At 40.2% G+C, this 13,120-nt stretch overlaps 1 protein-coding gene across 3 annotated transcripts in view; it reads right to left on the bottom strand.

The window, feature by feature from the left end:
- SLIT2 (slit guidance ligand 2) overlaps nucleotides 1-13,120 on the bottom strand; it is a 386,975-nt gene that overhangs the window by 360,372 nt on the left and 13,483 nt on the right. For all 3 annotated transcript variants that reach the window (XM_089677471.1, XM_089677469.1, XM_089677470.1), the window contains exon 4: nucleotides 10,785-10,856. In XM_089677471.1, the coding sequence (XP_089533597.1) occupies nucleotides 10,785-10,856 (72 nt within the window). The remainder of the gene's footprint in view (nucleotides 1-10,784; nucleotides 10,857-13,120) is intronic.

Genomic DNA, 13,120 nt, shown 5'->3' with positions numbered 1-13,120 from the left:
TAGATTGTAAGCTCTAATGAGCAGGGCCCTCTGTTTCCTCTTGTACCAAATTGCATTGTAACTGTAATGTCTACCTTCATTTTGTAAAGCTCTGCGCAAACTGTTGGTGCTATATAAATCCTGTATAATAATAACTTCAGGGAAACTGCTAAATGTAGAGTTAGAACCCAACTCTGGGCGAAAAAAAAAGTAAAGTTCTGCCATGCAGGGGGGCTGCAAAGGGGTGAGGAGAAGGATTATATTCACTCAATCCTTCAATCTACCAGAAACCACGCTCCCCCACAGTCCAGCAGTGGACTGTTCCTAGTCTGTGGAGCCTGCTCTGGGCTTGATGACAGCAGGAACAGTCCATAAATCAAGACCGCTGGAGCGCGGTGTGCCGGACCGAGAGGATCGGAGGATTAGGTAAATATATCTATCATTCTTCTCTCCCATAGACAAAGACAAGCAGTTAACCCACAGGCACAGCCCACTGCAGGGAAATTATTTTTTTGCCCTGAGATAGACTTTAAACATACAGCATATGGGAGCTATTTTACCTGCCAAACCATTTGAAATTCTGTCCAGCCATTTTGTCCTTCCTGTCAACACTATGTGTCCTAACCTTTGGTTTTGTCATCTCCCTGCCCCTAGCCTGTGAATGGACAATGGAGCAGCAGCAAGATAATGTGGTTATCTCTCTTTTCTCTCCCTTTTTCAACATGTTGCTTGTCAGAAGATATGTAGGCAGCAGAACCCAACTAACTCAGAGCACTGGCTCTGGAAGTCATTACTTTTAAATTGAACACCCTGGCCTTGTAAGTGCAGGTGCCTTTGGGTGTGTACCTTTAAGTTCCTAAGTCAACTTAACCAGGTTAGAAAAAAAAAAAGACTGCTTTAATATAAATGATCTGTTTTGTTTTCTGCTGTTTCTATTGTACGTGTCTGCAAATGCATGAAAATATATTGTTTGGGCAGAGTTCTATTTTTTCTGCTTCTTTATTGACTTTGCTTAGAAGTTCTTTTAAAGATGAAAACCAGGACTGTACAAAAAGGTATGTCACTTGCCTATAAAAATAAAATGGAGCTTAATGGTTCCTTGCTTTTCCAAGCTGGGTTTTGTGTTGATGTATTAATTATTATTATACAGCATGCTCTAGCTAGTCTACCATCATTTAAAATAATATTATAGAGCTAAGTACTAATTTGTATATGAAATTTCCACATCATTTAGCGCTACTTTAAAACAGTATTACAGCCAAAAATGTAATATATCGCAGCTTACCCATCATTAGATGTGGTGGCTACATTCATTTTCCATTTTTTTTTTTCCCTCCACTGTTTTCTCCTGGTGATCTGGCCAGTAAAACACCTCCTATATTAGAGTGGCTCCACTCTGGATGAAGGAGCACAGGGGGCACGTTTGAGCAGTAGCATTGTCAGTCTGGGGTAGGGGAGTGTCAGATGTACTAGTAGATTTAGATACACCAACAAATTCAAGCGAATACTCCAGCGAATACTTTATATGCAGTTAGGGCAAGCTGTTTTTTTTCTTTTGGGATAAAGGCTTTACATAAATAAAACTGGATCATTGCAAGCACCACTGTCAGTGTTAACTGGTTTGTCTCATCCCTGTAAACCAATACATTTGCAGGAGAATTTGTTGTTTTGAAAAAACAATAGACTTAATGGTTGGATCACCAGATGAAAATAGATGTGATGTCTGGTTTTGTTTTATTTTTTAGGCTTTCTTTCTTCTAAGAATTGATACATTGCAATATGATAAATGTTTGCTTAAGGGTTGAATACTGCTTTAATTTAAAATATGCTACAATCCTTTCTTTGAACAATACGTACTTTCTTTATAATGTCCTTACCTCTATGTCATCTGCATACAGAAGCAGAGGATTTTCCTCTCACCTATACAAAGGGAAGTACATAGACAGCCAATACGGACTTGTTCTTCTAAAATCTTAGATGCCTGGCTCAGTTTCAGTGGCAATAATATTCTGAGTCAATAAAAAGTATGCAGAGCAGGATAATACCTACTTGCTCTCGGATAATGAATGAAAAGTAATGAAGGCATCTTATCAGCATGATGGCCAGTCAACTAGCATTTTCAGGAAGGAGGTCAGCCGATATATTGCTCTCAGTACAGATCTCCTTTTCAAATCTGGATTTGTCAGAAATGCAAATCTGTCCGTCAGACATAATGCTGGAAACAGACAGGCTCTTTTTAGTGCCAGAGAAGGTCTGTGTGTCTTTCACAGCAGTGGCCTTCTTATAACAGAAGGCAAGCACAAATCCCCACTTCCTCACAAACTCTAAAGTACAGGGATTTATTCTTCTCCTAAGGAACTGTGGGCGAGGACATTATTTTTATGCCTCTGCTGTCAACTGTATATCCAGAACTACTGATATGTTGCACAATAAATCCATGCTCGGCTGTCTCTCTGGACTTTATTTGGCAAAAGGCACTTGTGGTCCATGCCTAGGGCAGCAGGGTTACAAGAGATCCTAAGTACTATTAATTGTTGCCTTTCCTGGCAATTTCTGGACGTATATACAGTAAATGCAGAATCAGCTCTCTCAAAAGACCTCTTTTGCACAGGCTGAAGTTTCTCTGGCCACAGCAGTGGTTTGCTTTTCAGAGGGTGCTAAAGCTGCAGCCTCCAGACATTCTGAAGGTGATCCTCCTGCCTCCTTAACCACTTCCAGACCGGACACTTTTACCCCCTTCCTGACCAGGGCAATTTTCAGCTTTCAGCGCTATCACACTTTGAATGACAATTGCGCAGTCATGCAACACTGTACCCAAATAAATTTTTTACCATTTTTTTGAGACAGATAAAGCTTTATTTTGGTGGTATTTATTCACCGCTGGGATTTTTTTATTTTTTTTGCTATGTAAATGAAAAAGTCCAAAAATTTAAACATAAAGTGTTTTTTTTAATAAAATTTTGCAAATAAATAATATTTCATCATAAATCTTGGCCAAAAGTTATTCCGTTATCTTTTTAGTAAAAAAAAAAATCCAAAATTAGTTTATAACCAAAAATTATAATTTTTATTTTTTTTATATTATTTTGTATTTACCGTATTTTTCGCTCCATAAGACGCACCTGACCATAAGACGCACCCTAGGTTTTAGAGGCAGAAAACAGGAAAAAAAAAATTCTGAACTAATGGACTGCAGACATAGTAGAGGAGATGACCAGAGACTGGGGACAGTACAGGGATGACCAGAGACTGCGGACACAGTACAGGGATGACCAGAGACTGCGGACAGTACAGGGATGACCAGAGACTGCGGACAGTACAGGGATGACCAGAGACTGCGGACAGTACAGGGATGACCAGAGACTGCAGACAGTACAGGAGATGACCAGAGACTGCGGACAGTACAGGGGATGACCAGAGACTGCGGACAGTACAGGAGATGACTGCTGACCTTTGGGGAGGGAGGGGGAGCGGGTACCTGAATTTGACAGGTACCCGCTCTTCCGCAGAGGTTTTTTTTTTTATCTTACCTGTTCCTCTATCCAGCTGCGCGCTGTCTTCGCGGCTTCTGTAGTGTGGGCGCTCGTCGGACAGCCGGATGCCCAGTGCGCATGCGCGAGAAGCGCTGCGCTTTGTGATTGGTCCGGCAGCTTCTGGGATCTGTCATGTGTCCCAGGTACCGCCTTACCATTCACAAAGAGCACTGCTTCTTCCGCATGCGCACTTGGGACCCGGCTGTAACGCACACTACAGAAGCCGGGAAGACCGCGTCGCTGGATAGAGCAACGGGTAAAGTCCCACTGCAGAGCTGAGCGGCCGGCCCGGTATTCTGACACGGCGGCGGTGGAAATACCGGACCGGCCGCTCTATATTCGCTCCATAAGACGCACTGACATTTTCCCCCCTTTTTTGGGGGAAAAAAAGTGCGTCTTATGGAGCGAAAAATACGGTATTTATTTTTTTTACATACTGTCACCCTAGCAGTATAGTGTCACCATCGTGACACTGTACTACTTGTGGGGGGTGATGAACATTTTTTTTTTGTTACACTGATTGCTTTTACACCTATATAGGATGTAAAATCAATCATTTCTCTTTCTCTCTGTCTGCATTCTTGCTGTCATTGAGAAGTATTGAGTGAGCTGTGATTGGTCACAGCTTGTCACATGGGACAAGGCTGTTGTGAATAGCCTTGTATCATGTGACCTCTGTGATCATTCACAGATTTCACACGTAGTAAGCAATGATGTCACAAGTGACATCTTGCTTACTACTTTGCATGTGATCACTGATTGGCCAATCAGTGATCACATGATCGGGACCTCGTACAGAGGTCCCGTCCGACGATCGGTGTTTCACTGTGTCCGGAGGACATAGCGGGCACCAGATCGCGGTGCTGTGCGCTCCCAGGGAGCGCGCACAAGTAGGGTGCGGGGAGGCCGTTTATAAACGGCCACCCGACCCTGCACTGCCACCGTCCGGCCGTTTATATACAACGGCCGGTCGGGAAGTGGTTAATGGACCTGGGGGGGGGAATATATTGTGTACTGAAATATGGCAACCATACGGTGAGTGTTTGAAATCATTGGGAATGTGCCCCAACCATAAGACAAACTCAAAATGCCACAGGTAAACTTGCTGTGGCCATGGCATGTGTACCACCCCCTTGCTGCCATAGTATGCTTTAGGTGGGTGGTCAGGGATCGACTGCTTTTTTTTTAAATTGCCCCCTTTGCAAGCAAGATTCACAAGACTCTCCACAGCTAAACCAATATGCACCTTATTTTGCTTTGCAGACTCTTTAATGGTGACAATATAGTTCATCGACTGTTTTTTAAAAATTACTTTTTTATTATTTATCTTATTGCAGGTGGAACCTTACAAAAAGGACATCTCTGTTCACATTAGCTTGTGATGGCATAACAGTGATGCTAAACACCAGTAAAATGACTAAATGCACAGTTAAAATGCACATAAGTGAGCAATTTTCTGGCCAAAGAATTTGTACTCCATCAGTTTTGAGATTTAGGCTACATTCACACTAGCCTTGTTTTCAAGCGGCAGAAAGGCATTTGGGAAGCGTTTTTACCGCTTCCCAAACACCTCGGACAATTCTGCCCATTGCAGCACATGGTGCTGCTCTAACGGGAACGGTAGTGTTGCGGCGCGTCGCGGTGCGGCAAAACGGATGCCTCTGGTCGAGTCAGGAGGCGTTGAAGCCTCCTATTGTAGTCTATGGTGCCGCTCTGCAAACGTCCAGCGTTTGCGGCGCGGTTGTGGGGCGTTTGCGGAGCGGTAACACCATCCAAACTTCATTATAGGCGTTTGTGGGGCGTTTTTAACTCTCGGCAAATGCCTAGCAACCGCCACTGAACCGCGCATGCGGTGTTTGCGGAGCAAACGCTATAGGGGCGTTTGGCAAGAGTTGGTAAAACAGTCAAGTGTGAACGAGCCCTTATACCGCTCCACCACACTGCACAACCATTTCTAGTGGGAAGGAGAACAAATCTTTCTCTGCTGCAGTTTAGTAATGTTTGCAGATGTCTTCTCTACCACACCCTTTAACTGGACAGTGAAAATGAGAAGCTGGAGGCTGCTTAAGCTCAGCTATCTTTCACTCTGAGTTTTCCTCCCATGAGCATGCTCTTTGCACTGCAGCACAACTGATTGTCTCCTTTTGCCGCTTCTCCCTTCCTCTGTCTGAGCTCCGCTGTACAGGGATTGCTAGAAACTTGTAAACAAGTTGGGTAGAGTAGGACCCCTTTAATGGTACCACCTCCCTCTGGGAGAGGGCTGGTAGCTCCTATAAAAAGGAAAGGGTGGGGCGGGGGTCAGGAGGCCCCAGGGAGAAGAGAGCAGGAAGCAAGGTTAGGTTGATGTGCTCCTCCTCTCACCCTGCTGGGGGAGAGAAGGGCATCAAAAGGGATTCCTTGCAAGAATTCTTGGGAATTTGAGGCAATGCATTCCACTGCACTGCAGATCTGGAGATGAGACTGTTGGGACTTGGTTTGTTCCTTGGTTCCCCCTTACGAGAAGAAAGCTATGGCAGATAATATCTGGAAAGAGTGTAGGTCAATCACTCTAAGCTGTGGAACTAGAATCTCCCAACTGGGCAGGGATCAACTACCTCCCATGTGTCGAGTACTGTTTTGGGGTCCTGGTCCCAACACTGTTATGATTTCGATTGAATTGACACAGTAAAGACGTCTAACATGCAACTTCTGTCTGAGTGTGAATTTGTCCACAAATCACAGTCAAGCCCAGGAAGCATACTAGAGATCATCACCTGTGTAAATCTGGCTATCGAGCCCAAGGAGGAATGGCCAGTGTGCGGTTTATAAGGTGACCCGGCAGCTCAGTATGGCCATGAGCGAGGCAGCCCGAGTCCTGCTTACAAGCTGATGCCAAGTCAAATTCATATACATATACTGCTTACATTTTAAAAAATATATACACTCAAGAATGTATTCATGAATACAGAGCTGCATAAATTATGTATTTTCTATCTGCCTGGGTTTCAGCTTTAAATACAGCCTTGTTCACTTTATTTATAAGTTATCTGCCTAACCCACGGAGGGTTTTCTGCCAGACAGTGTGCATCTAGAAATGCACCGTAGATTGATTTAAAGATTTGCACAGAGCGATTGTATATTTTCAATTGAAATGTAAACTGTACACTTATCTGATGTGTAAAATGCTCATCAGACCGAGCACATCATACAAATCCATCAATGTCAACCCAGGTCCATACGGTCTTTCAGCAAAGAATGCACTTTATATGGACTCTCGTGATAGCTATAGTTTCCCTCTTAAGAGAAGTTTTGTGTGGCATGAAATAAGTCATCGATTCTGCCATCTTTTTAAAGAGTTAATACATTTTTAAAAGCGTGGATGTGCTTTTAGTAGATATTCATTTTATGGTCTGATCAGCAATAAGCCTTGGGCAGGTGAAATCTAACACTGCAGATGCCATGGTGCTGTACCCTCTTTACACACCAAATCCTCTTTAATGTGCTCTCGTATACAGCACTGAAAAGCATTATGAAATACAATATGAGCTTCCAGCCACACCTGATGTCAGCACATTGGAAGCCAATTATTCAGCGAGTATTTCAGACCGACATTATGGTTTTCCAGATGTTGGATTTCCTTCCAAGATATCCCCACATCAGAAGATCCAACTGTTTGCCCAGATTGGGTACTTGATTCCACTGGCATAACTATCATAGATTAAATGATCTCCCTCCTAATTTTTTTTTTTTAACAGGCTACAACAGGTGACATGGGCAAATTTTCCCTGCCACTTTTGAAAGCAATAAAAAATTAAAAGGTGATCGTGCAATCCTTCAGTAACTATTATATCTAAAAACAACCGTGTGTCTACGGATGCACTATGACCTGACCAACCATCCTGTTGCTGGGGGGAGGAGGGGAGGGAATGTTTGTTTTTTTTAAGAATGCATTTTCCCCAGACAATGCTTTTATTTCAATGAGGGAAAAATCAGCACATAGGGTTGCTGTAATGCAACATGCTTAGGGAACAGCTGTGGGCCTGGATCTAGCATTAGGGACTATAGGCCTGTGCCTGTAGAAGAAATATATTACTTGTATAGTTATCTTATTCCTTAGTAAAAATTGATTTAATATCCGGTCACACTATCCTAAGCTAGGTTAAAAACCAGTAAAATAACAAAATGGCCTTTGCAAAAGATGATCCTGTGGTGTTGCTTTAGGCTTCAAAGGGGGTTTGCCTACAGCTGATACAAATCTCTGGAGGCCACCATTGCATGTCTATGGCGAGCCTTAGAACAGTCATGTCAGCAAATGGAGTTGATTTACTAAAGCTGGAGAATGCAAAATTTAGTGCAGCTATGCATGGTAGCCAATCAGCTTCCAGGTTGTCTTTTTTTTTGGTCAGCTTGTTCAATTATGCTTTGACAAAAAAACATGGAAGCTGATTGGTTTCTATACAGAGCTGCGCCAGATTTTGCACTCTCCAGTTTTAATAAATCAACCTTAATGTCTCATTAACGGACCGATTTAGACTCTTTAACAGGACAAGACAATGCAGTAATGCTGAAAGAGTGAAAAGTGCGGGGACGGAGGCCTGGGAGTGCAAGCCTTAAAAAAGGTCCAATCATGATCACATAAACTTTTAACATAGCAGCACTGTCTGCTTGGCATTCACCGTACATTCATCGTTTGGTTAAAAGTTCTGCATGTATTGCCTTGTTCATAGTCATAACATCACTGGACTTGCTTAAAACTGCATCAACACTTTGTTCCAATATACCTGTTGTAACAGCATTGCTGAATGCTAACCTTTGTCCTAGATCCTCAATTGTCCCGGCGAGGAATGCAGATAAGAATCGAGAAAAAGACGTGGGGGATTAAAAAATGAATTTATCTAATATGAGCTCATCACTCAGATATCATTACAATGCTAGCAAAGAATTCAGTTCATTTTTTATGGGGAGGAGTTTTACTTACAAGGCCAATCATCTTAAAATAGGAGCTGACACAACACTATAAAGAACATTTAAAGAGGTTTAAGATGACGGCTAAATGGAGGCACACCTGTTATTTAACACTAAGCGAATGATGACATTTTTTGTGTCATTTCTAAAAGATCTGGCTAAAGTGCAACTCCTTAAATTCCCCACCTTTGGATTGTGGAAGAGGAGTTTATATAAATAATACCTATTTTCATGCAACGAATGCAAAGTTCTAGCCTGGAGAGGTTGCCCCCCCCCATGTCACTCTGCAGTCATCCATCTATCAAAGAAATTGCCACAGACTTTAAGAAGTCAAGCAACCAGTATTTAGTGGAAACTAAAAGTCAAAACTTTTTTTCTTCATTATCCCTCTATTACTGTTCTGGTGTCAACCCAAAAATTAAAAAAATTTTCTGAATATTATTATTATTTGTAATAACTGCACACACGCCGTTATAAAAACACAAGCCCAAACCTTCTAAAAGACCCTTATAAAATCAATTTGTCTTTTCTCTATAGTCAGTCACATCTTTTCAGATTAGTTGCATGTATACATTAAGAAAATATACTCATTAAAAAAGGCCACTAAAGAGAAGAAAAAATGTCCTGTAAAGGACAATCAGCCCAAAGAAAAGAAAAGTTTTGTAGAAACTACCAGAAGTATTTCACTTCTCAGTAGCAAAAATTAATAATCATATAATAATTTGTTTCTATAGCATAATCATTTGAATATCTTAGAGAATATATGTATGGCATCAGACATCTGTGAGACCTAATGGCCTTCCAAAAGTAGTAAGCAACAAAAATGCCTTATTCAATAAAGAGCTGTTATTTGTCAATGTCGTGATTCACAGCAACCAAAATGTAATTGCTCTGTAATGAGTAAGGCCACAAATCAATAATGAAAAAAAAGAAAAAAAAAAAAAAGAGGAAGAAGAAAAAAAAATAACAAACATGTTGATCACATCACTCCTTTCCTCCTCCTCTTTTTATTGCCAATGTAATGTCTTGATTGATCTTGTGTAGCACACTGTCCAATAGTTGATGTCCACCTTATCAGTTCTTGTAATACACCATGTCTGATGTACGTGCCAAGAATGAGTTTCCCAACAGGATACTGTGTGCAATACATTATAGCACTGGTGCAAAAAATATTCTTCAAAGCTTGTAAATGAAGTTTATTTAGTTAACCAATAAACAATATCATTTATGTATTTAGCTTCTGGCTTTCATCACCTCACATGTGTTCTGAGTTCTTTTGACTTCAAAAGAAAGACCTGCCACCTTTCCAACAGGTTGACAGGCTGCAGATGAGACGAGTTTGGGCCATACAGGCATGAGTGGCATAATGCAGGAATGGGATAAATTTATACCAAGAGACAGTATGGAGTAGATCTCAATGAAGCGAAAATCAGGTACATATAACCTATTGCCAAAATATTCAGCATGGGAAGTATAGACCATTCTAGCTTAAAAATGCATTCGTCAATTGCGAGATGCAACTCTATACCATATATAGTAATAAAATGTAATAGTCATGCATTCTTAAACATTTAGCAGCAAATACATTTTCAGGTAGTTGTATTATTTTTACAAAAACTAACATATAACCTAAAGGACTAATAAAACAAAACATGACAAAAGTAAGTGCAATGTGAGACTAAAAAGGGTGCTCTAACCAATAGCAACTGTTTGCCTTTCTTTATCAGCAGTCAGGCCAGAGAAAAAAGGAGGTCTGGCTGCTGTGAGATAGTGTGCATTGCCTTAATAAATAAACCCAATAAAATTCTGTAACATTTAAACCATGGAACTGAGACATGAAAACTTCAATATCCTTATATTCATGTATATGTATTGATTTATAAAGCACTTTTTCCTATTCTCTTAGTAGCACTTTTACTGCATTCTCAAAATATTCATTTAGTCTACAAATTGGCGAGTTTCAAAATGGCCTCCAATATTTCAAATATTACAGACTAAGTAGCAATGGCGAAAAATGGAGAGAACAAGATCAAATACCGATATAGGTTTTGTGAAAGCATATATTTTTAGGTAAAATACCGCTACTTAGCAAGAAACTTTTGTCTACAATACCTAAAATTCAGATCGACACTTTTTAGCATTAAAAGGGTATATCATACCTCTGTCTCAAAAAAGTAATTCATGCCATCCTTTACAATACGATGGACATAACATTAGCACCACTATTTCTTAAAGTCAAAAGACAACAAACAAGCAATTACACTATCTAGTCATACTAAGCTTAATACAGTGACAAGTGAAAAAAATGCAATGTCCTCTCGTACTTACAGTCTGTAGAGCTTCGGAGTCCCCAGGAAAAGCAATTCTGGAAACACCTGAAGATTATTTCGATTCAAACGTCTGAAACAAAACAAATATAAAACCAGTTATTAGGAGCTGATGTGGTGGACTCCTCAAAACTGTAGAAAAGAACATGAAAACTAAAAATGGGTCAAAAGCCAAAAATAACGTTTAAGATCAAATTCAGATTGTGACAAAAATTACTTTTGCAATACAAAGATAATTTAATATCACTAAAGTCTGTGGAGAGCATCTCCTTGCATGTTTGCCTAAACCAGACAATAGTGGTCAATTAAAGAAACAGCTGTATGACATTGCCCTACCCCTGACTGTAGACACTTTAAGCTGGCTGATCTTGGAGAAGACTTAATCATCCATTTCCCAGCCAAATATTCTTATTTGCTGTAAGGTCGGTGCTGGGAGAGTCTACATAAATACAGATCATATACATGTATGGTCAGCTAACGCAAATGTATGCATTTATGCCAGGATTATTCCATGGAAAGATTGTACAGCTGGACCTTCTGACATTCACATACAAGAGGATGAACTGATTAGTGACAACCCACATACAAGCGCTTTTGGTTATTCATGTAAAAAAGTATCAGCGCCATGGAGGGACAAAGACTGAAGAAGTGTGAAAAAGTCCAAGCAAAACAAAAGACCGTTGTGGATATTTCTGTGTAATCAGCTAATCCACTTCCCATTCAAGATGCACCCTATCGTGAAAAGGCATTATAGCGGATATATGAATTATTAGTCAACTATACAGTCAGAGAACAATGCATGCTAAAAAATGTGAGGAATGTGAGAGTGGAATCCAGCCTCCAGCTAAACTCGGAGGTAAACTAAAGAGCAAAGAGACAAAAAGAAGCAAAATGTATAAATAGGAAAAATAAAGTTTCACCAGGATAAAGTGCTTTATCACAATCCATTATAGACTGTAAGGAGCAACAAGCTAGCACTGTCAGAGAAGGATGCATACAAAAATAGACATGGGAAAAATAAACAACCCTACTGGCTGGGAATTTGTGAAAAGGTCTGCAAAGACTTTCTCACCATCATTTCAAATTAATGTCCACACAAGGAGTTCTACTAGTCTCCATGGCATATTGTCCTATATGCTGCAAATTTTAAAGAGCTGCTCTGATTGATGTTAATGGTTTAAACATTTAATTTAGCTAGTGAGGCATCCCAGCAATATATTGAGAGCAACACTCCAAAGAAGCGGTAGAAGGGTCTAGCCAATGTAGATGTGGAGATGGTCAGAAATGGAACAATTGAATAAGAACCCCAGCAGGCTGGAAAGAACTTGAACTGTGGGACTCTCCAGTGTGCATGGAGAGATGTATGGGAGGTATGCTGCTGGCCATGTTTTATTTCTTCAACATTTATTTTGTACTGAAACTCACCAAAAACTCAAAGTGACAAACTTTGACTGACTCTGAAACAGTCTGTAGTAATGGAAGCATCATGTTCAGATGACTGTTTAAATACTACAACAATGCACGGCAACCAGGTTTACCCATTACCTAGTTGCCACAGTAAAGAGCCTACCTTTAAAAAACAGAAGGGGCATTTGTATTCATGAGTTGGGGTCAATTGTTTGTGCTGAGTAGACAAAATGTACCTGTGCAAATGATTATAAGTATTGTAGTTTAATGGATTTCTAAAGAACATAGATGAATTGGATGCTAGTGTATTTTACAACATTTATCTAGGTATTATTCTTTTACATTATGGTAAATCCATGGTTATTTTTAAATATTTGATATAGTGGAAATAACGTTAGGAAGATTATTATCACAGAATTAATGGGTCACTTGTCTGTTGGGCATAAGATATACTACTTTAGAACATAAACTGTCAGGTTTCATTATGAAAAATTCTGTTGACTGGCTGCTTACAAATGCCCCTATTTATTACAACACAGCACTGATTTCTACTTGTCCTTTACTTTATGCCAAAGTGTTACACAAGTGTTAATATTATTGAACATGTAGCCCATAGTGACAACCAGATTTAATCTTTTATTCAATTCATCCGATTGGTTACCATTGGCAACAACTCCTCTTTTTGTTTCTGTTTTCCTTTATCTGGTTTTAATAAACAGGCTCTTTAGACTCTCCATACAGATTAAGTTTATTAGATTTACAAAATGATTTGTAGTGGGAAAGATCCTACCATGGGCTATTGTTCACTACATTTGGTCATAATTTGCTCATGCAGAAAGTTGAGAGGCTTGTCTTTTCACTAGGGAATATCAACTAGGTCTCCTCTCGATGTCCCTTGTTTGGTCAGCTCATGAAAGAAACTATATTTGC

The sequence above is a fragment of the Staurois parvus genome, unplaced genomic scaffold, assembly GCF_062004578.1.
Source record: "Staurois parvus isolate SC_StPar_1 unplaced genomic scaffold, SC_StPar_1.0 ptg000186l, whole genome shotgun sequence".
Classification (NCBI taxonomy): Eukaryota; Metazoa; Chordata; class Amphibia; order Anura; family Ranidae; genus Staurois; species Staurois parvus.
This window is presented reverse-complemented; position numbering and strand designations above follow the sequence as displayed.